The following is a 23,453-nucleotide window of genomic DNA, read 5'->3' on the forward strand; positions in this document are numbered from 1 at the left end:
AACACTGCTTAACAATATAGCTGTAATGTGGACTAATTTAGAGCTGCTCCTTTGCAGCGGGGGCTTGATTGAGCAGCCGCCACTTGTTTGTTTTCCAATTTGGGCTTTGGTGGTTGCTTCCATTTCACTGCTGCGTTTGTTTTCCGAGAAGTCCTCATGTCTAATTTATCGGATCTGCTTTAGCATGTTCGCCTACCAGCTCTCAGACGACACTATGCTGCATGAATTATGCAGAGTGATTTTCATTTCTGACTTTGGGGCGGGGGGTTGAGCCTGCATGCTGCGAGTTACCAGACAGAGTTCATCACATTTAAGTATGTTAGTCTGCGAGTTTTGCAAAGTGAGAAGATAAAACGTGTTGGTGAAATCAAATTTAATCTTTTGTGGAATTAAATAGAATCAGACATTTGATGAAATCACCAACACCCACAGTACAATCAACACCACAGGCTTTCTGCTCTCCTACTCGTGTTTACTTTGAATATCGATTTAATATAGTCCCCATCTGTAGCTCGAAAGTCAAAGCAGCAAAACTTGCTCAAAGTCAACAATGCTGATCATGCTGAGATTCAAAGTTGTTGAACCACAGTCGAGTGAAGGAGCTGCGACCTGTGGACTCTTCTGCTTCACAGTCAGTTCACACCAGCAGCTTGTGAAATGAAGAACGAAATCAATGTGCAAGAAAAGGTCTCCACCTGTCAGTTTCTGTCAGGACCAGCTGAAAGGGTAGAAATATTGGAGAATATGATTGAAGCTGAGACTAGTAATATTCCTTTCAATCAGTGACGTGTGCACAGTGTTCCCCCACCAGGCCTGTGGCGATCCAGAGCTAAGGATCCTAAGGAAACTAAACAAACCGGCTGCTGCGTGTACAGAATCGTCTTTTTGTTCAAGTCACCTCGTGATGAGCAAATGATCATTTTATTGTGGCCCCAGAAGAATTAAACCATGTATTTTTCAGCCAGCAGCAATCTCTGAATTGTTTTTAACAGGTTGTTGTGGTTCTGTGCACATATTTTCAACTCAAGCAACAGAAATACAATTTAGAAATAATGCATAAACCCACGTCGAGCAAGCTGAACACACACTTTCACGTGTGCACGTTCAAGTCACACACCTATTTATTTATTCAGTCTTTTTACTTTATTTGTCCTCCTCAGTTTCTGAACCCAAATTTACACTATATAATTTATTATTCTATGATCAAACAGATACAGTGGAAGTTGAGTCTACTGACTGATTTTCACTGACATTTATTCATCATATAAACTTCACCAGAGGTGTGGAACAGAGGACTTTGGCATCAACCGAGTCGACCAAGTGAAAAAGAGACTGGTAGCCTGACTGACGCTGACCTGTGACGAATCTCACAAGTGGAACAATGAACCACGTATTTAGACTCTCATTAAATCTATATGCTTAGAAAAATCAAAGTTCCTCCTACACACCAATTGTTTTCCCCTATTACTGTAGGTTAAACTAGTATGTGAATTATTAAGTGAAGCAGATTTTAGATTTATAACCCTACAACTGAGAAATGCAGCATACTAGTGTGATTATCAGAGATGCAGACATAAGAAGACGATTTGCATTTTCAGTCTTTCCCCAGACTTTTCCTCAGGTGGTGTCTTGTCACTAGTTTTCTGTGGGGATATAAATGACAGTTCAATGTTACGCCTATGTTGTTGAAGTAGAAGCTCTCCTGTGACGTTCAGAACAAAGTCAGAAGATGATGAGGAAGTGACAGTGGACACATGTTGGTGAGAGATAGCAGCACGGGCAGAAGTGCTTAGTTTGTAGATCTGTGTTCATAAGCTGCCAAATAGGAAATCATTTATCTGTGAGCAGAAGAAAATGCTTCAGACGATTCTCAAAATGTGAGCTACTGAGTTTTTAGATTTGTTTGTTAAATTTGGAGCATAGCAGACTTAAGTGACTTCAAATGGACTGTTGCTATAGAGGCAACCGGTTGCATTAAAATGAGTGTCTGTACAGACCTGTAGTGGTATTAGAGCACTTTGGTCTCATAAGTGCAGGACAGAATCGCCGCCTTCAAACGGTAGATATGTTTTCAAACCGCTGCAGTTTAGCAGCTTTTTTTTCTCAGTTTCAGCACATCAGGATTTGTCTCCTACATCTTTATAATGTGAATAAAGGCGGAGATGTTGGCAGGTGTGAAACAGAGACCAGGTTTTGTTCTTGCATTAAAGGCCCATGTTGTAACTCAGAATCAGTGACAGAGTGAGTGAGGGGTTGGTGCGTGTGATGAAGCTCGTCACTGGATGCTAAACCACTGTCAGATAGTTTCTAATTGTATGGATACGTTGTTTTTCACCTTACCTGTCACCTGTCAGATTTGAGGGACAATAGGAGTTATGAGACGTTTGAACAGTTGTTGCAGGAAGTATTATATAACAATATCGTACAATGACAGTCAGACATATGGAGAGCCCAAAATGTTGCCATATGGCTGGTATGGAAGTGCGCATGGGCCCATTTTCTCATATCCCCAGTTCCCTGAGGTGTGGACTGAGAGGTTTTACTTGTAAACAGAAGTGGCAGGCCAACAAAAGTTTCTCAAAGCGTCTCTCCACTGGGCTCTGATGATGTTTGTCGGGGATGAGATGCATGTCTGATGCATGTCTTCGGCAGTTAAGAGCTGATAGAAAAGCTATTTGTGTCCAGCCTCCCATCTCCCGTCCTACAGGGAATTTCAACTAGAAGGCAAGAAAGCGACCTGTCGACTGTCACATCGCATCAATGTTGCTCATTGTTGACTTTCCCCAATTCTGCTGTTCGTACCCGAAAGGCAGAGAAAAATGTGGAGAAAGAAAAAACAGTGTTGGAATTTAATGGTAGCGTTATTGGATGGATGGATGGGCGAGCGGCGCTCTGGCACAGAGCGTAATTACAGTAGCACTTCTATATATAATAAAGCTCACGTGTTGGAGGACGCACAAGAGACCAGCAGCGTGTCAGTGAAGAGAGGAGATTTATGAACACGGCTTGTAATTTAGCTTGCGTGCTGCATACAGTAAATCACAGAGCAGATGCCAGCCAAAGGGCTTTTTATTGTAATTAATCAAGTAATTTATAAACAAGCAAACAAGAATGAATGGCTGCAATGTAACCCAGCTGCCCCGCTTCATGCCTGTCTGTCACTTGATGTACGAATGTGAGTTTGGGTGTTAATGAACAGTGCAGTTGTTTCATTTCAATGTGCATGAAAACATGAACAAAAGTTCAGAATGGTGAGCAGAGTTTCTGCGTCTGTGTGTGTGTGTGTGTGTGTGTGTGTGTGTGTGTGTGTTCGTTCTGATCTGTGCGTCTGCTTCTAATTTGTGTGTGCGTGCCTCTGGGCTTGTGATTTGCTCGAGCATTAGCGGCGGTAGAAGGGACCGATGAGGAGAGATGAGACCAGGCGGAGGGTCATTAGTGCCCTGTTTGATAGAAGAGAGAGCCAGGAGGGGAGGGGGGAGAAGGGCTGTAGCGCACACATCTATCAAAGCAGACGCTGTTCTGTATTATTCTGTCAGAGTTAACAAGTGACTGTGTAACACTGCCCTGCTCTCATCCTACTACGTTTTGACCGAGTGGTGCAGCCAGAACCCTGCAACCTCCTCTCTGACACAAAACATTTCCTAGTACCTTCCCCTAGTTTCTGAATCTAATAACACAGCTTGTTGAGTAAATGTTTTATTAGGAGTTAATCTGCAGAATATTAGTTTGATTAGTGGCTGTATATCATCACCACGTCCTCATTAAATGTCTTGTAAAACTCAATATATTCTGTTTATTAGCATGTGAATGCTAACAACAGTCAATCCTTATATTAGAGATCATTATCATTGGTGGCGTTTGGTATTTTTGCTTTTTTCAATGTTTAATAATAAAACTATTAGACACATTTTCTGTAATCAGCTCTAGTTTGTAGTCCATTAGCAAATGATGATACTGTATAAATGATCAAAGACTGCGTAAACGAGGGCAGGCGCTCAGTGCCAGCTACTTGATGGTTCTTGGTGCTCGGCAAACGTTTAAGTCTTTACTCATAAACTATTAAGAGTCAATAACCAAATCAGAATGTCAACCGTTTGAATCTGCTGAAGGATCCTGTTTAATATGCTTATTTATTTGTGTGAAGTGCTCTTTATGCTCGGCAGCAGACATCCTCTGACACGTCTGCATGAAACATTGGACCACTTTAAAAAAAATATGTTTTTGTAATTTGCTTAAGAAAAAGAACTAGTCATTATGATTTAGAACATTTCTCTTAGTGGTTTCCAGTCTTCTCTTCTTTCTGATCTCACCGTGTCTCCATCACTGTCTTTGTTCTCTCTTATATGAATCACCTCTTTTTCTCCTGCCCTTGCCCTGCTACCTCATATCTTTTTTTTTTTTACTCTCCTCGCACACTGTCTCTGCCTTATTGTCAGGCCTCATGTTCCCACTGGCTAATGGAGATTTGGTGACTGATAATCCAGCTCATAACCTGATACATTAACTTTATCTTGGCCTTGGCCTGAGAGTCTGTCTGCTGTAGATTGGGAGGAAGTGCAGCTTTAAATGGACTGTTGTAGATTACATCGCTGAGATTGCTTTTAATCCTGCCGGAGTTCTGTTGTAGTCGGCCTTATGTTTCACATAATTAGATTTAGAGGAAAGTGTGTGCAAGACCTTTCAATCCTTGCTTTTATATTAGCAAAATATATATTTAAATTAATAAAAATGATAGATGTTGTTTGTCGGGCTTTTCAAGTTGCCTTCTCCTTTGTTTTCTTTGCAGTTGTTCAAGAATAAAGCAGTGGAGCTGGGAGAGAAGCTGCTGCCTGCCTTCAACACGCCGACAGGGATCCCCCGAGGAGTCATCAACCTGGGGAGGTGAGTCTCGACGTCTGCTTCACCTCCAAAAGTCCTCCACCACTGCTGTCAAGTCATTGGGTTGCTTGGGATTAATCAGTGCACTAAAGTTTGTTCATCCTGTCAACCACAGTCAGAGATTAATCGAAAAACACAAGCAGAGTTTGACATTTAAGTCGTCAACAAGCAGAAAAAATGCTAATGTTATATAAAAGTTTCCTCTAACTTTAGGAGAGTTACAGTGAATTTCAAGCCTCAGGACAACTTGGAAAAAACCTAATGTGTCATGACGGTGACAATTGTCAGTAAACTAAAAACTAAAAGTGAATTAATATTATTTTTAGTCAGAGTATAAATGAAATCAGTCAGTGTTTGACAGTGGAGCTGCTGCAGGCTGAGCGTTATGTCTATGACATTTGAATAAGAATTAATCTGTGTAGAAAATGAATGATATTTGCATGTTTTAGAAGAGTTGCTAATTTAATCTGTTTCAAACCATTACCTTTGTAATCCATAATCTTTGACATGATCTTGTTAATGCCGTGGTCATGCAACACAACTTCAAACTACTTTCATTTTCAGAGCAGATTTCAAGTCAGATCAGTTTTGAGTGTTGAAAAATCTTCAGAGAGATAAAACAACCTGATGAATGCTCACGATTTGATGGTGACCACCAGATCTGTGAGACTGAATCTAACCTGTTAAACGACCATTTTTGAAGGAGGTTATTTACTTAGCTCCTTAACTCCTTTTATGTGTGTGGAAGATTTTGGTTTTCCCCTATCTTCCTCTCGTTTCCTGATCTTATAAGAATCTTCCTGGCACCGCCGTCATCCACCTGCTACCAATTAACCGACCATCCAGGCTGGACAGCTGCTGGCACATTTAATTACTTTATTCTACAGTTAATTCCTGCTGCATCACCAACATGGGTCTGTGGTACAGATGGGCAGGAGAAACCTCGTGCCCACAGTGTGGTGACAGTTACGTACAGATACACAAACACGACCGTTTAGAGGAGAACATATGCAATGTGTAAACAGTCAGCAGCCTGTGGCTGTGATCGTAGCTCTGTTACATGAACGTATTGATGTGTTCAACTGGTAAGTTTGATCCATTCAAGTTCACACAGGAACGTACTGACTCCAGGAAATAGCCACATGCATCAGTCTGAAGCCCGACACCGACAAAAACGTTTGTGTCATTGGAGCTTGATTTGTTTTCTGAGCTGCAGACTCTGATGTTAATTCAAGAAGATTATTGTAACAGCATTTTTCACATAAATAGTACATAAGATGTTGTAATATGTTTACTTGGATGAATTGTATTACAGATTTACACTGTTATACAATACAGCATAATATATTTGTTTGTTTTAAGCCAAAAATGTTTTTAAAGTGCAGGAAGGATTTTAAGTCAGGTACCAAACCCAAGTTACTACAATAATAACTTTTATACATACATTTATTAAGGTAAAATACGATAAGATCTCTATCTTATCGTATTTTATTATATACTATGTAACTCAGTGTTAAGTCCCTAACTGTATATGACTGTATTTAACTGTATACAGTAGCGTTACTGTTTTATACACTATAACCTGCCACAAGGCTGCAGATAAATGTTATCTCTAACGTATGCGTTGTACATTAACACGTCACATCGAATGGTGACATTTATATTTCATATAAGATCAATACTGCTTGAGGTTTTTTGCAATTAATCAAATCAAAGTGTTAATTAACAGAAAATACATTGGCCGCATAATTTGTGCAGCAATAATACAAATTATTTTATTCCTGTGAAAGTGACTCAACATTGAAGGTTGTTGTTTTTTGTTGCTCACTGGAAGATGTTTTTAGCAACGTGTGTTAAACATGAAATGATTAATCAGGATAATTTCAGCTAGTTAATTGTTAATTAAAATAACATTTAGTTGCATGCAGTCCTGCCCTTTTTTGCTTGAGATAAGTGGTTTCTTGGAGCAAATGACACTTTTACATTCAGCCTCCTAATTTGTTCTGCACTCCACCAGCTCTCTGTGGAAGAGACCTTTTCAATGTGCAGGAGTAAATAAACATTTTTTACTGTGGCAATAATTAGATAAATGTTTCTGATGGTACACAGTCGCTCACAAAATGGCAAAATAAAAGTTACACCTGATAGCACAGGATTGAGTTTAGTCCATATATGGTTGGATCTAGTTTTTATCAGCATTCATTTTCAAATATATTGAGAGGTCCGACAATTTGATGTGTTCCTCGTCTTCAAAGGCTGAAATTATTTTAGCTCATCTGTTAAAACGCACCACATCCCAATTTCCGCAGCACATTTTGCATGACGTGATATTGATTTCTTATTGACTTCTATTTTTTTTTCATCACTCTCTACACCTGATTATATTCCTAATAGCTGTGCAAGAGTGCGAGGGTGTGTTTGTTAAATGGGGGCAACAAGATTAATGGATCAGTGCCAGTGTTGTTGCTCACCAGGCAGCGGTGATGAACCTCCCCTCCTCTAAACACACCAGCCGCCGCTCTGCGCCTCAGCAGATTGATTCTTAAAGGAGGAATCAGATGTGACTTGAGCTACTAATGATGTGGCCCTCAAACTTTTAATGGATGCATTCATCAGAGTGGCAAACTCTTTGATTCCCATCTACCTCTACATGCCAAAGATCTCGTCTTCCCTTCTTACATTACTGCAATTCATTACAGGATGCCCGCTCTTCCCCGGCATCTATTAGAGGATATGTAAAGTCGTTCTGCCTCAACTAATCATAGGCGAGCATTAGTGTCTCCAAAACCGCACGATCACTGAAAATTAAATTTGCACAGAGCGATATTTCCTACAGTGACGTGTTGTTTCTAGATGAGTTTTAAAGGATGTGTTGGTGGGTTTCAAGGTGATGTTATAGAATCTTTACAAACATCCATGAAGACACAAGGCTACATTATTTTTACGTGAAGAACTCTTATTTCCCAGACCAGACCTCCACCTACTTTAAGACCATTAAAAAGTGACGTAAGCAGGAGAGAAAGGCAGCTGCTGTTTGAAGTGTGAGACCTGTGCCAGAGGTTGATGTCTGTGAATTATCTGCTGTGGTTCTTAGTCTGCTAGTCCTGATAGCCCCTCTGGGTTATGTCTACAACTCTCCCCATGTTAAACCACAAATGAATAATTTGGATGGGCGAGCTAAATGTATTGTACAAATCTCTGGAGACAAACGGTAGATGGTTATCGATTTCCATGTGACTAGGAAATAAAATGTAAGACCCAAGGGTCTGTGGTACGGTGCATTAAGCAGAAGCTGAGTACAGAAGGCCAAGAGGGCCACGAGGCACTCAGACTTGTCGACTGTCTTTAACTTTGTTCAGCTGCATCATGTTCTGAATGTGATGTCCAGGATAATAACTGTGGGAGAATCACTTGTAAAAGAGGCTGTGGAGGAATCGACTGGAGTTTACAAGTAGTACTGCTGCTGATAAAGTACAATCAAATGAAGTTGCAGTTGCCTGTAAAACCTTTAACACCAAACTTCACATAAACACTGGGTGAAACTCAGGAGACTGATTTCATACATGCATACTGGTGCTTTTATTTTTAGATATGTCAGCACATACTAGTTGTTGTATAGTACGCACAGTAAAATTATCAATCAACCATCATACTTAGTCTACCTGTTTGGATTTTGTCTCTGTTGCAGTGGAACCAGCTGGAGCTGGGGCTGGGCATCAGCCGGGAGCAGCATCCTGGCTGAGTTTGGTACTCTGCATCTGGAGTTCGTCCATCTCACCCAGCTCTCTGGCAGTCCCATCTACACAGAGAAGGTTCAGTACACATGAATCACATGTTATTGTACTTCTGCAGTTTGTTTTTAGAGAGAAATTTCTCTGCAGGATGTTTTTCACCCTTGAATAAGCTGAATGTGTGGAAACTGTGACAGCGCAGCTTCCTGTTGATATTCATTTGTTCTCCGGTGTCTCTGCAGGTGATGAACATCAGGAAACTTCTGAACAAGATTGAAAAACCCCACGGCTTGTACCCAAACTTCCTCAGTCCAGTTAGTGGCAACTGGGTCCAACGTAAGTCCTGTAAATACAGCACATACTGTAGGACACCAATTTTGGTTCTAACAGGGGTAATTGGTAAATTTGAGTTAAATACAAATGTGCTGAAGTTGCATTTATACAGAAGGAAAAGAGGAGATGCTCCAGCTGTTGCATTTTTTTTCCCCTACTACACATAATTACGTTTTTGTGTTTTTCTTAAATGTGGGTCAAGATTACCAGAGTTTGAGTTTACTAAATGCTATTTCATATATTTTTTTTATACCCTCCTCATCTCTCACCCTATTCTTCAGCTTTCACACCACTGACAGACCCGGAGACAGCTCAAAGCTCTTTTTGCTGCTCATCTGCATCATCCACCCATGCGTCTATTTCCTTTCATTTTTAATATCAGGCTCATAGCAGTGGCTATATGACTCCCATAGCTCTGGGTTATTAAAATGATAATGAATTCAATTACTTCAGGAAATTGGATCTTTCTGATTTACCTGAAAGGAGGTGAAAAAAATCAGGGATAAGACGACTGTGGGACTGAAAAGGTGGTAATCTCGACGATTATAGAGGCTAATTGTTGTGGGAGAGCCTGTCGAGAAGCAAAACTGTATATATTTATTGCCACAAAGGGAAGAGAAGCGTTGGCTTCACAGTTTTCCCTCATCTGTCTGCGTCAAGGACAAACACAGCAGCACTGTGATAACCTTGTGGGGGAGTCGGTAAAGGTGTATGTGCACAGTGAGCAAGAGTGGATGGATGAAGACTTACGCACGCCTCCACTGTGATATCATATTCATCTTTATGAATCTGAATGTGAACTTAAAGCGGGCAGAAGGAAAATCAACAGCCACTTGTTTCAATTACCACTCAAAAGCTTAGTGTGTTACATAATTTTAAACTTAGAAGTGAACAACTTAACCAGAAAACCCAAGAGTGGTGATTCGGTTTAGACGGTACATGTTCGTTCGTGACTGTACATGTACCAATGAACGCATCATGGAAAACCAGAAGGGTTCGCTGGATGAAGAGAGAAGAGAAAATATTACGTTCATTTAAATTCCAACCTTCTATGGCCTTTTCTCAGTAGTGTTTGGATTTAATTGGGTTCAGTTCTTTTTAAGTCTTTTAAAACCTGCAGAGAAAGTAAGTGCCGACATGTGTGACCCTGCTGTCTCTGTTCTGTTCCCCTCTTCAGATCACGTTTCCATTGGTGGCCTCGGAGATAGTTTCTACGAGTATCTGATCAAATCATATCTGATGTCAGACAAGACGGACGATGATGCAAAGAAGATGTACTACGGCGCACTGGAGGTTTGTAGATTTTCATTTCACATCTCGCATCGAGACAAAGTAATGAAATCTAGAAGAGGAACAGAGCTTCTTCTGCATTACAGATGGATTTAAAAACATGTTTTGCCATCGAATCCCTAATTAGTGACATTCAGTAATTTGGCTTCCTTCTTTATTTAAAATTCTATTAATATAACATTTATACAAACACACTGGAGTGATACTGCAGAGTAAAGTATCCTTTCATGACTCAAAACCGGTGGTTGTATGCATAGATGTATAGATGTTTCACCCTGCTACTGAAATTAAGTGGAGCTGATTCAGAATAGAGAGTAGTGCTGTAATGGGTGCATTTATTCAAAGCACCATATCATGATTACATACAGAGTTGTTCAGTGGTTATAGGGGTATACTATCAAGAAAGAAAGGCTTCTGGTGCTGTGTAATGAAATTAGAGCTGCGATTAAATAGCAACTCACTTGTGCATGCGTTCATTGTTGCACTGTAATGTAATAGGTGCACTCCTGCTATCTGCAGACAAATGATCTGTGCAAATGAAACCACTGCATAAAAATATATCCGAAGCTGTTTTCCTCTTTAATAGAGAAAATGACAGAGCAAAGCTCATTCCCTGTGGCTACAATTACAATATCACAGACAATAACTTCAGATTGCCATTGAGATTTCCTCAGTTCTCATCAGAGGGTCAAGCCAGAAGCAGAACGGCTAATTACAGAATCTTCTTCTCCCCTCTGACTTGGTCTTTAAATGGCCATGGACCCTGCGCCATCAGATTAAGTTACATACTTTATGTTTATACAGGAACCTAAGGTGAAGGCACAGCACAAGTCATTATCTTTGGCATTCAAATAAAAGCACATTACTAATTAAAACAGTGTTGAAAGAAAGCACATTTTCCAATTATACTATACCATGATTACTGCTAACAACAGCTAATTAGCAGGAAAATCATCAGTCTCGGCCCACAAGAATTGAATAATATTTTTATATTCTGAGAACATGCTATTAATAAGCTTTATTTTGATATTGAAATATATTGAAGAGTATACAGCTGTAGTAGAAGTACATACTAAAGTACTGTTTTCACTATCTCAGAGTAATTTGAAATTAAAACACCTCACTCTTTATGAATCGTATGAATCTGAAAGAGGACGTATTAATTTAATGTATTAATTTAATCTTTTCTTTCTGAGCTCATTCATTGAACGAGATGTTAGGAAAAAAAAAAGAATGATTAGATCTGAGATTGAAGGGGGGGTGACACTTTTAATTATCTGCACTTTGTGGGGTGTTGAAGCAGAATGTTACAGACCTGTATTCAAATGCAAAATAAGCAGTAAGCCAGACAGAAAGAGTGAAAGGGAGATGAGAAGAAGACAAAAGCTGTGAAGGAGAAAATCATGAGTCATTCTCAATGGATCATGAGATGTCCTTCTATATTTTGTCTTAAACATAAAGCAATGATAAAAAACAAAAGTGACACTGCAGTTTTTTCCCCATTATTGTTGGATCATTTACTATAGGATTTATACTCAACTCTTTCACAGAATATTAAATTAAAAAGGCCGACTACCAACAGTGTCTCATTATATGTATGTAAATGCATGCACCATAACAGCAGATGTGCAGCAGCAATGTTACATATATCCCTTATATTAAACTTAAACTTTAATCAGGAAATCTCATTAAGATCAATACAAATATATACAGTACAGTATGCGAATACAAATTAATCAAGACCTGAAAAAAATCATTACTGTTTCATCAGCTGCCATTATTGTTTTCTTGCACCTTTAAATATCCATATACAGTGAACATAAACATTATGATCAGGCAGGACACCAGCCAAGATTGTCACTGAACACATGGTGTACTGATACCCATACTGGGAATTGAGGAGTTTATGTGGCATAAACACTCTGGTTTAAAGACCAGTGATCTTCTTTTAGCTGTATTTATGTGGCACGTGGTTTGTTAAGGGTTAATAATAAATTTGCTAACCACCTCTGTTGCTGCAGGCGATTGAAGCTAACCTGGTACAGAAGTCACCCGGTGGTCTCACCTACTTGGCCGAGTGGAGAGGAGGTATCCTGGATCACAAGATGGGCCACCTGGCCTGCTTCTCCGGGGGCATGATTGGCATCGGAGCTGACGATGGAGCTCCAGATAAGAGGCAACACTACCTGGATCTGGCTGCTGAGATCACACACACATGCCACGAGAGCTACACACGGACAGGTGAGTGGGGCAAATGAGTGACTGATTCCAGTGTGCAAATGAAAATCTTTACTTTTTAAAGATTTAAACTTTACAGTGCTGTACAGTCATAGATGATGCAGATCATGTTGAAGTATTTTAATCTGCATGAGAGTGTGGACAATCTTTTAAATGATTATTAATGGTTTATCATGGTTGTGGTGCACTGTATCTGTCTGGCTAGGAGAGGTTATTGTTGCATTTAGGAGAAGAAAATTAAGAGTCTAGCTTAGGAATATTGTAATTTAAAAGGGCCTCAGGCGTTTGTTTAGCCCTGACTAGGAATAGTTATTGGTGGCTTCACCTGAACAGAGGACAGGACTAATAAGTAGTGAAGAATTAAACGTCTCAATTGGATGCGATAATCGTAACTGGTTGTAATTTAGGTCCAAAAGTAAAAAAGAAAGAGACAAATGGACGTGTATAGAAGAGTAAATAGTGTGGCTCCCACCTATAAATGAGGTGGAGTACAGAGCTGTGAGATGGCTGTGCTCACAAACTGAAGATGCACCCAGGAGGAAAATGCAAGAAAGAAGGTGAAAAAATAAGAATATATGCACAAGCTTGTTCACATTTGTTTGATCTCTCCCCTGTCATCTGTCTTGGCCCTGACAATAATCTCCTCTAATTGCAACCTTCCACTGTTGGGTGGGCTGTAAGGATTCATTTGTAGTGTTACTTTTCCTTTGCTTTCTCAGTAAGCTAATGTGACTCATAACAGGTTCCTCAATGTGCTTTGAAAATTTTTGATCAGGTCCAAAAAGGCTTCCTAGGTTTTCTCTTTCATAGTTATGCACCAGGTTTCCATTCACTCATTAAAGGAAGTGGATTGTTTTTAGCGGCTCTCGTATTAGCTGTCAGCAGGAGATGGAGAAGGGAGATCTGCTCTTGCATGCTCATTAAGTGGCTGCTATTTAGCTGCATCTTATATACTCATACCATAAGGACTCTGCTGCCCTCTTCAACAGACTGAAGCTCAAAAAAAAAAAAAAAAAAAAAATCATGTGCAGCGTTGCTCGGAGGGATTGTGGATTGTTAGCGACAATGTTCTTTCAGTGCCCTCTATAAATGTCCCTGCACTCGATGCAGACAGGCATCGTCCAGTTTGATCTTCAACTCTGTGTGAAGCAAATGGGGTCAAATATCTCTTAACCCATTTGTCAACATGAGCAAAGAGAAGGCATCTGGTGTGACCACAGCCACACCGATGTGGGCTGTGTTCTGATTAATTCGAACATAGATTCACACAAACGAATTATTTTAAAATGACTTAAGAAAAAAAAACAATACATTCCCAATTAGTGACCAGACCCTTTATTTACCTCAGTGGCACAGGCAACCAGGACTCCCATATCACCTCTTCTCCAGCTGATACAGATTTTGACTTGATAAATTTGAGCAATTTAATCAGTAGAGCAAGAATCACATTAAAAGTTTTGCAGCTTTTCCTTCAGAAGCATCAGGAACGTCAAGTTGACATAAGTATGAGAACATTATTTCTTCTGAAAGAGAAACGCAGAGCAGCAGAGTATTAAAAATACTATGGTACTGTTGTAATAATAGAATTAGACACCTGTATCCACATACAGCTATTACTTTATTTATGGTATGCATTCATGAAAGGTTTTCTGTTTTGTCTTGTACAGGGAGACGTGTATGAAACGCTTAGATTCTTGCAGCTAATTAATGACTTCCAAGGATTTCCAAGGCCTTATTATCCCTTTCTTGTGTAATTTCCTCTGCGAGCTTGATGAGACGAGACTTATATTGCTGTTAATAAGCACAGGTTGACAAGGAGATAACATGGCTGAAACTGAAATGAATTTGGGGGGAAAAGGTTACAATTTGATTCCCAAAGCAGGTAAAACAAATTTAGAGACCTGAAGTTCTTAATTGTGTTTGACACAGACATGTTCATCATCTGATGAACTTGTAAAAAAATCAATTGTGTTAGTTACTGATGACTTTCTAAATTAGCAGTGGAATCACAAGCATTAGGAAAGTGAGACTGAGCTACCTGAAAACAGCTGTTTTTTTATTTTATATAATGTTTTCACTTTGTCACCATGTGTTAATTAATGTAGATTGATGGGCAAATATTAAAATTAAATATTATTACTGCATATCAGGGTCTAAGGAGTAACTGGCTTCAAGCTTCAGTAGCCAATAATGTATCTTCCAGTGTCTTTTCAGTGGCTGTAAACTAACAGTTCCTCTGTAGAACAGTAAATAGTTTGCTTTCATGCATCTCTTTGTCTTTGATGCACTTGCTCACTCACACTGTAATGAGCCAGCTGGAGCTCTGCTGTCTTTCACACTTACTTCTTATTTCAAGATGATGCAGCTACTTGCAAACCCTGCATGGTGCCAAAGAACATACTTCCTCCAGCCGCGGTTCAATATTCCAACTCCCTAAAATGACAGATAATCATGAGAAATAGAATAGAAATAGAAAAGTCTGGTCTGCACAGTGGGCAGAAGTGAAATTTTAGAATCATCTTGGATCACACACAACTTTCACTGTGTGTTTCTAAATTTGCCGTTGCTGTGCTGATGATCCTGTCCTGACCTTGGCGAGAATAGAATTTATTGTACCGTATCATGAATAGGATCTCTTTGCCATGCAGTCGTGAATTGTGGTAGAGATGGGACGGAAGTAACAAGAAAAATAAGGAGAGAGAAAATGAGAAGCCCACAGACCATCTGGACGACTGGGAATGTCTTAATTATTTTGTGCCTCAAACCTTTTTTTGAGACTAAAAGTAACTGAATGGGATTTCTACAAATCATCTGCAGATCTGGTAAATAAATACTCTACTGGCTGTCAAAGAGCTGCTTTTATTTCATGTTTGTGTCCTATTTTCTTTCATTTTTGTCTCCATCAGCCACCAAACTTGGACCAGAGGCATTCAGATTTGATGGTGGAGCTGAAGCCACTGCAACCAGACTGAGCGACAGATATTACATCCTACGACCAGAAGTCATCGAGAGCTACATGTACATGTGGAGACTGACCCACGACCCCAAGTACAGAGAGTGGGGTTGGGAGGCTGTTGAGGTGAGATCCAAAACGCACTAAGTGTTGTTCTTATTGTCCTGTAAATAAGACCACTGAATTTTAGAATAAAATCAGTTCTACAGTTCTATTGATACACATGTCTAAAGTTGAAATAGGCAACAAGATACTGTGTACAGATATCGAAATCTGCCTTACAGCACTTTTGCACAAAAAACGGTGGTGGTAAAGCAACAGATATTTTTGTTTTGACCTGCCTCTAAACAAGTCAAGTAAGATTTAAGTCTATAGCCGAATATCACAGATTTGCCTGAAGAGCTCAACAATCTATACAGAAGACAGAGATGAGCAGGCTGTATGAAAAACTCTTGAATTCAGTCAATTTAACGAAATAAAGCTGCCATTTTAAATATGTAAAGGTCTAGTCCTCAAATAAAATACAACCTACACTTTTATATGTTGTAGCCACAAAACATATTCAGGCCAATGATGTACAGACTATAATTTCATGTTGCACGTAAGTGGGAGATACTCTACAGTATAATTGTGTAACCCATACTTCTGTCTTAAGAGGCCTAGACTGATTTTATAAATTGTCCTCACCTATTATGTCAAGCCCCTTTAACACCCTCAATTACCCTCGACCTGCTTCCTTGATATTGTGTGGTACTATACATTAACTTGTAGATCAGACAATCCCACCAGCGAGAGGTGAAGGTTGTGTAGGGAGCACCATTATTAATGTGGCAATAGACAGGACATTAGCTGCAGTAAACTGTACAGGGCCGGGATGATAGATTTAGCATTAATTTAGTGTGCACAGAAGTGGAGAGATCAGGCTGACGAGTTTGACGGGCCTTTAATTATCGGGCACAAAGGTTGAAAGCAGTGCACAACGCTTCTCTTCATGAACATCAAGCATTAACGCGTCAGGGTCTTTGTTAATTAGCACGTATACGCCAGCCCTTTGTAGCAGGGGTAATAATGTGCTAATCCGCTTGGCTAGCTCAGCCACTCTCCATTAGGCCTTGTCAGATTTAGAATTGGGCTTCGATTGTATAACTGTCTGAAGGCCTTGACATGTCCCATCATTTAACAGTTTAGGTTCTGGGTTTACACTAGATCCCTGTGGGTTGTATTATACATTTGTTTCTGTCATCATGTAAGTGAAAAGTATTCTCACTGAGGAATTATTAAATATGAAATACAAGAAGTTGTCTTTACCTTGTCCATACAAAACCTCTGTGTGTGTCTCCTGTCAGGCCCTTGAGGAACACTGCAGAGTAGAGTCTGGCTTCTCTGGGATCCGAGACGTTTACACCATGACAGTCAGCCACGATAACATGCAGCAGAGCTTCTTCCTCTCAGAGACACTCAAGTAAGTCCCATTTCCTCTCCTCTTCTCCCTTGGTAGCACAGTGTGCAGGAAATGGCATTGTACACTGTGCATGCATAAACCACCATAAATACAGAAAGTAATATAGAGTCCAATACCGAACACTGGGGATTCAGCGCTTCTTATTATCTATTCTGTCCATGAAGTACGCTCATGCTGAGAATGAGACACACACCATCTCTCCTCTATGCAGGAGTCATCTGAGGTGATTTCCTTCTTTTCACTTGTCTTTCACAAGACACATGAACACTGAGTAGATGGTGTGCAGTTAAACTCCTCAGTTTTACCTCCTATCATCCTTGGGTCATTAGGCAACACAAACCATTCAGGGTGCAAAATCGAAACGAAGCTAGTAGAAGGTAGAGGTGGGGATGGCGGGTTTTGCTTCTTGATTTTTTTTTTTTTTTTTTTTTTTTTTTAAATGGTGGCATCAGGATCATTCAGGTCGGTCGTCTGACTGTTTTTAACAATGCTGCTGTCTCAGCCATTGTAACACTATCCTATCAGTGTCTAATCAATACAAAGGAAAATTTTATTGTTTTAGACTGAAGTAGCATCGCAGGTTAAATCTTTCATACTATAGGTTAAACGTGACCCATGCACTACCACACTGCAGATTTGAATGTGCTCAGGGGAAATTGTAGCATGGTTTTGGTGTCAGTTGCAGAATCGTTACACCCCCTAAAAATGGCCAACAAATCATGAGAATTCACCTGCTAAGCTTCAAATCTCAGTGCGGCAGCAGAGACAAGAAACATCCTCAGAACATTTGTTAAAAGCAGCAATACTCAAAACAGAGGAGCAGCGAAAAGCAGACAAACCAACATCTTTGACTTTTACTAGATGTGCAGTTTCTGGAACAAGTATTCAGATAGCTTAATTGAATTATTAGTTAATTAATTAAATGTTCTTCCTGTTTGCGCAGGTATCTGTACCTGCTCTTCTCTGACGACGACCTTCTCCCACTGGAGGACTGGGTCTTCAATACAGAAGCCCACCCGCTGCCCGTCATCCGCAACAGCTGCCTGCAGGAAGAAGCAACACAGGATAAGACAGTCTCCGAATGAAACTGAACACCAGCGGCTGAGACGGTTACAGACATGTTTGCACATTTCACGTGCGCACACACACAGTGTCACACAAATAGTGAAAACACCAATTCAGTGCAGGTTCAGTCTTTTCAGGAGCGTCTTACGGACTCTTAATTCCTTTCCAGTAAAGGATGTTGTCGTTTTACGCTGTGATTGTATATCCTTTTGCCGGGGTTGTTTCCTGCTGGCACTTATTTTTTGTGGACAATCAAGAACAAACGTGACTTTCATGAAAAGAGCACCTTTTTCTTTCCTTCTTTCCTCTGTGAGGAAACCAGTATAACTTGCAGACCCAAATGTGTGGGAGGAAGGTTGAACTATGGGCCATATTGTTAGAGATAAACATAGAAAACCACTTGAGTTTTGCTCTTTGATTCTGTTGTTTTGTTAATCTTGAGTGTTGAATGATTTCCTTAATCTTGTCATTGCATTTTTTTCCCTTTGTGAGAACATCTTTGACCAAAGGTTTCTTTGCATTTCTATTCTCTTCTTTTCCAGTGTTGTTGTGGTGTGAGATTTGACCGAAAGTAAAATTTACTATAAAGAACTGAATTGTAATGGGTATTGATTAATGTACAAACAAACATGAAATGTGATTCTCGAGCTCACCTCCAAACTAATGTTGATGTCATGTTTCTTACTGAAACAAGCTTGAATGATTTTTTTAAAGTCAGGGGGTGTCAGGAAAGTGGCTTATACATCCAGGGACCATTTTATAAAAAATGATGTTGGGTTGTGTTTCCACTGTATGCTTGGGTTATATTTTCAGCAAGACAATGCTTTCTCAGCCTTTCAAAATGGAGTACTGTCAGTTATGTGACTGTAATACAAGCATAAAGGAAAAAGAGAATATTTGCTAGCCAGCTCCAAATGGGGTTTCCTGTTTCTGTTGTAGTTTTTTATGCTTCACCCTGCCTTTACATGTGAATCCATCCAGCCGCCACCACTGGCGTTAAAGGCTGTTATACTGTGGAAACAGATTTTCATTTTCATCACTGCTGTCCCCCACAGTTGTGGAGCGAATGTGCTGTACATACAGATGAAGTGAGTGACCCCCGTGTGAGCTTGTCTTGACTTTATTTTATGTTTTCTTTTAACTTTAGTAGTTTTTTTTTCTGGGTTCTCTTGATTTGCTTCCCTCAGGTGTTTTAGTAAAAAAAAAAAAAAGAAAAAGCGGGAAAAAATACTTAAAGATCTGATTTTAAGTCTAGTTATTGCTGATATTAATTATGGGTATTAATTATTTTTACTGTTTTGATTTAACTTTCATTGTTAAATATTTTCAAATACTGATATAAAAAAAAAACCTGTGCAAATTTGTACATTTAAAACAATCAGAGTTGTTGTGTCATTTTTACTTCCTACAGTGAATTCACACCATGACTTCTAAAGGGACCTGCAGTGACTAGCAAAGTAGAAGGAAACTCGACTCATTTGCTGCTCGCATTTGTTTCGGTATTTGCTTCCGGGAAGTTCATTACAGATTTAATTAAACAGGGACGTCTCAGGGTCGTGGAAAGTTCCAGCAATCAGGACCAGAAAATGACTAATGGGGTTTAGACATCATGGTGTCAGGCCAGCAAAACAAGATTTAATATCATCCTCCTCAAATGATTCAGCTCCACCCACAGTTAGCTAAATCCTAATTTCAGTCTTATAGTAAACAGTAATTTGAAAACAATACATTTATCTTAAGGAGAGCTTTGGCAGAGGTGTGTGAGTTTGAACAGTAAGTGTAAAGGCTCTCCAAGTTGCAGCCGGCAGTGCTCTGCTACAGTGAAGGACCGGTGTTAACTTTAGCTCAGGCATGATAATGAAAGAAAGGGGAAAAGTGAAGGGCACAATTTGTACATGTGAGCTTGTCTGATCTCGCCTAGGGATATAAATGGGAGGATCACAATCCATTTTAATGCACCTGAGACTGATAGTGAAGGACAAACACTACAGATAATACCCTCTCGCGTTTTCTTTTCCTTCCCCTCCCCTCTCCTCTCTCTGCTGCTCACAAAGTCCCTGTCAAACTGAGCAGGGCACCACAAACAGAAAAGTCGAGGCTGCTGTCTGACTTGGCAAGACCTTCCATCAATGTGTAACGAAGGGAGAAGAGCCGTCACTATCTCACTGCCACAGTCGTCCTGCAGCTTTCCCAACCAGGGCAGCAGTTTTAGGGAGGATGACTTGCATGTCATAGAGATCTGGTTCAAATAACATACAACTTCAAAACACTGGTGTGGTACAGTACTCGCATTTCCAACTGCAGTTTAAAACAGAGGAACAGAAATAAAATTATTGGTTACCCAGCCAAAGACAGAGTAACAATGCAGTACTATTAAAGTACATTTCACTGTTATCTCCTAATTTGACCGTGAATGACCTTGATTTCAGAGATATTGTAATACTGCTTTAATAAAAATGTTAACTCGTTCCCACAGTCCACCTGCTTTCAGCTTTTACATGTCCACTGACATTTCAGCTACTCCTACTTGTACTCCAAGGTTTTAATGGGAGCAGCAACCATTATATGTTTGATTTACTGTCCGAGCGAGAACACCAAATGGTTATCCAATTATAAAACTAGCTTAATTTTCTGTCAACTGTCCAAATGTTTCAGCTCCAGTTACATTTTAACTGTAACATCTCACATGGAAACATTCAAAACACATAAAGCAAGGTGAAGAGCAAAGAAAACCACAAACTCCAACATTCAACAACATAATGTTTAAGAACCAGACTCGGCATTAGGGGTTAATGATGTTGTTGATACACGAATGGTCTACACTCTGTGCTGTCCGTGAATGCCTCACTATAGTGGAAGCTCACACTACACTTTCTTAACTTAAATTCTACAAATTAAACACGTGATTCTCATGACAAGAAATATCAGATGGACATTTGTGTTGCAGTAAACAGGTTTGTCTGTATGAATTTGATTTACAGGGTTTTAAACACTTGTTTTCTATTTATCTGTAGCATAAACAAATATTCTAAAAATGTACACTATATATTACCTGATAACTTAGCTGCAGCTGTTATTAGTACTTAAACTACAAAACATTTCACAATCAAATAACATTTAACAACTATAATCTATTAATTACTTGTTACTTGTTAACAACGTTGCATTTTATACTGTTAATTAATCACAAATACTGAAATTACTTAACGCTCGTTTTAACATAAATTATCACACATCTGACAACAGGAACAAAAATAAGGCCAAAGCATAAATAGCAGGAAATAAAGACACTAAGCAGACAAAAAAACAGAGAAGTGACAGGTTCAGTCTCCTTCTCCTCCTTCTTAAACCCACCTACCGCCCCTTTGGATGAAATCAAAGCGTTTCCTTCAACATCCCTCAGATGTAATCTGGGACAACAATGTCATCTCACACAGTTCTCCAGACAAACAAAACGAACACATCTCACCTGACATGTCACTATCTGACGGCAAAGTTTTAAGTTAGTCACTAACTTCAAAAACAATTCAAAGAGTTGGACAGCTCCTGCTCGCAGATATTTCTCACATACTGAAGGTCTCATTTCTTGGAATGAAGCCCTTCAAATTAAGACTTAATTTTAAACTCCTGTTCCCCCTTCCTTCTGTTCTTTTCCTCCCTCTCAGGTCTTGTCGGCACACTTTCATGGTTTGTTAAACATAGTTATTTTCTCTCAGGGTTGCTGGTAAAAGGGAAGAGAAGAGGTACAATATGGAGGGATTTGCAGAACAGCTTTTGCCTTGTTAGTCTGAAACTGACGGTGAAGTACCCGACTCTAATTATGCAGTGATACACATTTGTCTTTCCCACTAAAAAATTTTTATATTTTGTATAGAAAGTTGAGTTTTCATTATCTATTTTAAATAAGAAACATAGAATAGAACTTTACAGCATATTTGCTGGACTACAAAAGACTAGCAAAGCAGTTTCTGTGCTAAGCTAAGCTAATCAGCTAACGGCGATGGTATATAAAGTCATCCTGTAAACATCAGCAATGTCTAATATGTAAAAATAATGTTATTCAATGTGATTATTCACATTATGTCCGTTAATTTTACTATTAACTGTTCTATCCACAACAATATGCCCAGAACTATTATTCAAAGCCTTAAACTGATGGTTTTAAATTGATTTCAGCCAAAAAAAAAAGACAGACATAAAATCTGCAATAATATAAAACAGAGAAAAGCAGTGAATCCTTAAATTTGAGACCCTGGAACCAGTGAATATATTGTATATGTATTATTATACCTTTGTTATATAGCATTAATTATCAAAACTGTTTAAATGACTTGATTGATGATTAATTACTGACGCAGTGATAAAATAAAAACAAATAATATGTGATAAGAGGTACAGCTTGGATTAAATGTAGTTAAATGACACTAAAACTACCAAATATGTAGCTCGTAAAGCTTTACAACACTAAAACTGGGAAAAGGTCGCTGTAGGAAATATCAGACACGTTCATTGCTCCTCTCTCCCTCTTTATTTCCCTACTTGTTTCTGGAGCTGGAGCTTTACATTGAACCCTCCCTCCACAGCGGGCCAAGGACAGAGAGATGTGAATGAATTTGTTCTGCACAATGAACTAAAAATGGATTCCTTTTTCATTAATCTCTATTCAGGGACTCATTGGTGAATTTCATTTTTTATGTTTTCAGGGAAATGACAGCCTGAGGGTTGCTTTGGAACAAACTAAAATAGCTCTTTTAGATGCAGACAAATTGTTGGGATGGAAACCCTGAAAAGCAGCGCAGATGATGCATTTGTAAGCGTAGAGACACTATTTCAGTCGCTGTTGGTTTTCCCAAAACAGCCTTGACTTTGAAAAGTACACTGGAAAGTAGATTATGTAGTATCTGTATTTGTTGGTCCGAGTAGTTTTTACTACATAAATGACTGAATAACACTACAGTAGAACTAGGCACCGTGGAAACTCGTGCTGCTTTGTGCTATTATGCAGTTTTATGATTATTAAAACTTTAATGGGATTAAAAACTAGATTCTGGTTTGGGGAAATTATATCAATTAGTCCACCATACTGCCATCTAATATTCATATTCAAATTAACTTTCTAATGAGATAACTAATAATAATGCTGGAAACCCGTTTTACCAGTCATGAATCTTGGTAGGGGATTTTTTTTAAATAAAATTTTACTATAAATTCTGAGTGACTAAGTGACAGTGCGAGTATACGCAGTATGCCTTTGCTCTGGCTGTGTTAGAGTGTGTATAGTGTGTGTTTGTGCACGTAGATTCACCCATGTGTGCACTAAGCAGATGCCTCAGCCCTCAGACTCAGTACTGTGCAGCTCCAGTATGAGCTTGTCAAAACATCCTGTGCTACTCCGCACTGCCAACACTTGAAGGGCCGCCAGGCTGGCCTCATCTGCTGCCCTAACACCTTGTTAGCGCCCGGAAGGGAACACAACTGCATAATCAGCTGCTAATACTTCTAA

The 23,453-nt window shown here is 39.4% G+C and overlaps 1 protein-coding gene across 2 annotated transcripts in view; it reads left to right on the forward strand.

Annotated features, from left to right (window-relative positions):
* LOC113169985 (mannosyl-oligosaccharide 1,2-alpha-mannosidase IA) overlaps window positions 1-19,141 on the forward strand; it is a 146,915-nt gene extending 127,774 nt beyond the window's left edge. Inside the window, exons 5-12 of one of the 2 annotated variants that reach the window (XM_026371813.1) lie at window positions 4,787-4,881; window positions 8,564-8,690; window positions 8,852-8,945; window positions 10,120-10,235; window positions 12,254-12,473; window positions 15,377-15,549; window positions 16,770-16,885; window positions 17,829-19,141. In XM_026371813.1, coding sequence (XP_026227598.1) covers window positions 4,787-4,881; window positions 8,564-8,690; window positions 8,852-8,945; window positions 10,120-10,235; window positions 12,254-12,473; window positions 15,377-15,549; window positions 16,770-16,885; window positions 17,829-17,970 — 1,083 coding nt within the window. In that variant the 3' untranslated portion in view covers window positions 17,971-19,141. The remainder of the gene's footprint in view (window positions 1-4,786; window positions 4,882-8,563; window positions 8,691-8,851; window positions 8,946-10,119; window positions 10,236-12,253; window positions 12,474-15,376; window positions 15,550-16,769; window positions 16,886-17,828) is intronic. The other variant, XM_026371815.1, reaches the window with a different exon arrangement.
* The last annotated feature ends 4,312 nt before the right edge of the window (window positions 19,142-23,453 follow it).

This window comes from Anabas testudineus, chromosome 16 (genome assembly GCF_900324465.2).
Source record: "Anabas testudineus chromosome 16, fAnaTes1.2, whole genome shotgun sequence".
Lineage (NCBI taxonomy): Eukaryota > Metazoa > Chordata > Actinopteri > Anabantiformes > Anabantidae > Anabas > Anabas testudineus.